Genomic DNA, 3,411 nt, shown 5'->3' with positions numbered 1-3,411 from the left:
AAAAAAAAAAAAAAAAAGAGAGAGATTTGAGGATTAATGAAAAACTGCCTGTTACAAATTTTACCAAGTGGCTTTTTCCTGGGGTGTTCTGACAACAGTTGACTATACTAGAGATTCAGGGAGCCTGAGATCTGTTCTGAGTATGCTTTTTCTGTAGAATTGTGTGTTAATATTCCAGTTGAAGCAATTTTCACCATTTTTGTAAGATCCTGTCATCGTTTGTGACACTTGTTCTCTGTCTGTGGTCCTGAAGGTGCTGGGCTGCTGTAGTAATCTTTTACCTGTCATTTCAGCTCTCCTAATCTGTATTTCAAACCGTAACACCATTCTTTTCAACATGGTATTAGGAGAGACAGAAACCAGTCTTTGAAGGGTTCTCAGAAACTAGAAGGATGGACACAGTGTCATTATATTCTTTCTCTTGAAGGAGAAGCTGAGAGTTGGAAGTTTACTTCTATATGCACCATGCCATATTAAAGAGGGGAAAAACCCATTGTCATTAGATATAGCAAACTTTTCTTTTCATGTGGCTCTTGGCATTGTGCTCACATGCTGCAAACTCCTACCTGTTTGTTAGAATTCCCGCAGTGGCAATTTGGTTAGTATGTTTTTGTTATTTTACTTATTTAAAAGACAATTAGAGCTTTTGGCTTGGTGCCTGTAGCTCAAGGATGCCAGCCACATACACCAGAGCTGGCTGGTTCGAACCTAACCCAGGCCTGCCAAACAACGACAACTACAACCAAAAAATAATGGGGCGCTGTGGTGGGCACCTGTAGTCCCAGCTACTTGGTCTTTTCTTTTTCAGTTTTTGGCTGGGGCTGGGTTTGAACCTGCCACCTCCGATATATGGGGCTGGCGCCCTACTCACTGAGCCACAGGTACCATCCTGTCCCAGCTACTTGGGAGGCTGAGGCAAGAGAATCGCTTAAGCCCAAGAGTCTGAGGTTGCTGTGAGCTGTGATGCCACAGCACTTGGTCTCACTACCAAGGGTGACATAGTGAGACTCTGTCTCAAAAAAGACAATTAGAGCTTTAAATTGCATTATACTTGCTAATGTATTTGGTATAATTTTATGTATTAAACTCATAATGTGTATTAATCTCATTCTGAAAAAAAGAAATACATGAAATAATTTGTTATTTTTAAAATTTCTTTCAGCTGCATCTTCTCATTCCACTCAAGACTATTTGCCACAGCAGAGCTTAAATATTTCATTCCAGAAAAGGGTATTGACAACATATGGAAGCTGGGGCCTTGGGAATTTAAAGTTAATGAAATCCTGGGAACGTATGTGTGAGTATAAGGAGCATACAAGGTGTTATAATGGACTGATCCAATATTCAACAACTAATCTTAACAAAATGTTCCAGTCTAAAAAATGTTTGTTCCAAAGCTTGTCAAATGTAGATAGAGAGAAGATAAGACATACTATAGAGAGGCCTTTTAAATGTAAAGAATGTGGGGAGGCCTTTAACCAGTGCTCACACATAAATAAACATAACACAATTCATAATGGAGAGAAAACTTACAAATCTAAAGAATGTGGGAAAGTGTTTAAATCTTGCTCAAGCTTTTCTAAACTTAAGAGAATTTGTATTGGAGAGAAACCTTACAAATGTGAAGAATGTGGCAAAGCCTTTAATGAGACCTCATACCTTACTAAACATAAGAGAATTCATACTGGAGAGAAACCTTATAAATGCAAAGAATGTGGCAAAGCCTTTAGTTGGTGCTCATACCTTTCTAAACATAAGCAAATTCATACAAGAGAGAAACTCCACAAATGTGAAGAATGTGGCAAAGTCTTTAATCAGAGCTCAAACCTTACTGAACATAAGGGCATTCAGACTGGAGAAAAGTCCTACACATGTGAAGAATGTGACAAAGCCTTTAGTGGGTGCTCCACCCTTCTTAAACATAAAAGAATTCATACTGGAGAGAAAGCCTACAAATGTGAAGAATGTGGCAAAGCCTTTAAGGAGCGCTCAGACCTTATTAAACATAAGAGAATTCATACTGGAGAGAAACCCTACAAATGTAAAGAATGTGGCAAAACCTTTAATCAGCGTGGGAACCTGACTAGACATAAGATAATTCATACCAGGGAGAAGTACTACAAATGTGAAGAATGTGGTGGGACATTTACTCGGTGCTCAGACCTTACTAAACATAAGAGAATTCATATGGGAGAGAAACACTACAAATGTGAAGAATGTGGCAAAGCCTTTAACCAGTGTTGGTACCTTACTATACACAAGAGAATTCATACTTGAGCAAAAGCTTACAAATGTAAAGAAAGTGGGAAAGCCTCTAATAATTGCTCACATATTGACATCAGAGAATCATACTAGGTAACAGTGGAATAGATGTAACAACTGTCAAAATACCTTTCAAAACTAAAGTCTTACAGTGCACCAAGGTATGTATACTGAGAAAAAATACTACAACTGTAAAGGGTGGTGCAATACCTTTACTTCTGCCACAGATATTACTGTGAACAGAAGAATTTATATGGGAATAGAATCCTCCAGCAATTGTTCTCACTTTAAGTTCAGAGAATTTGAATCGGAGAGAATCTCTACAAATATAATAAATGCAGAATAAACATTTGTTCAAAAAAACAACATAGAAAACATAAAAGGTTATATTAAAAACATTTTATAGGTGCCTTACTGTAAAAAAAATTAATCAAAAATCAAGTTTGTCTAGGGTGGCGCCTGTGGCTCAGTGGGTAGGGTGCCAGCCCCATATACCAAGGGTGGTGGGTCCAAACCTGGTTCCAGCCAAACTGGAACACAAAAAATAGCCGGGCATTGTGGTCGGTGCCTGTAGTTCCAGCTACTTGGGAGGCTGAGGCAGGAGAATTGCCTAAGCCCAGGAGTTGGAGGTTGCTGTGAGCTGTGATGCTACGGCACTCTACTGAGGGTGATAAAGTAAGACTCTGTCTCTAAAAAAGAAGAAAAACAAATCGAGTCTGTCTAAACATCAGAGGATTTGAGTAGAAAGCACTAAGATACTAATATTTTCAGAGTGTCCTAAAGAGTTGATTATAGAGAATGATTCAAACATAAAAATGCCTAATTTATATGGATGTACTTTTAAAAGGAGATTGATTTTATGGTGAGTTATAATGACATTCAAAGCAAATTTTTTTGCATTTAAATGTTTAGATTATTTTTCATCTTAAATATTAATTTTCAGGGCAGCACCTGTAGCTCAGTGAGTAGGGCACCAGCCCCATACACCATGGGTGGTGGATTCAAACCCAGCCCTGGCCAAACTGCAACAAAACAGTGGCTGGGGATTGTGGCAGGTGCCTGTAGTCCCAGCTACTTAGGAGGCTGAGGCAAGAGAATCACCTATGCCCAGGAGTTGGAGAATGCTGTGAGCTGTGTGACGCCACAGCA

At 38.9% G+C, this 3,411-nt stretch overlaps 1 protein-coding gene across 1 annotated transcript in view; it reads left to right on the top strand.

Moving 5' to 3' along the window:
• LOC100944917 (zinc finger protein 98-like) overlaps nt 1-2,602 on the top strand; it is a 25,049-nt gene extending 22,447 nt beyond the window's left edge. The window contains exons 4-5 of the mRNA XM_012813773.2: nt 1,163-1,837; nt 1,922-2,602. Of these exons, the coding sequence (XP_012669227.2) occupies nt 1,163-1,837; nt 1,922-2,277 (1,031 nt within the window). The 3' untranslated portion in view covers nt 2,278-2,602. The remainder of the gene's footprint in view (nt 1-1,162; nt 1,838-1,921) is intronic.
• Nucleotides 2,603-3,411: the final 809 nt, after the last annotated feature.

The sequence above is a fragment of the Otolemur garnettii genome, unplaced genomic scaffold, assembly GCF_000181295.1.
Source record: "Otolemur garnettii isolate 467f Iridium unplaced genomic scaffold, OtoGar3 scaffold00300, whole genome shotgun sequence".
In the NCBI taxonomy this organism is placed as follows: domain Eukaryota; kingdom Metazoa; phylum Chordata; class Mammalia; order Primates; family Galagidae; genus Otolemur; species Otolemur garnettii.
Note: the sequence above shows the minus strand (reverse complement) of the source record. Positions and strands in the feature narration are given on the sequence as shown.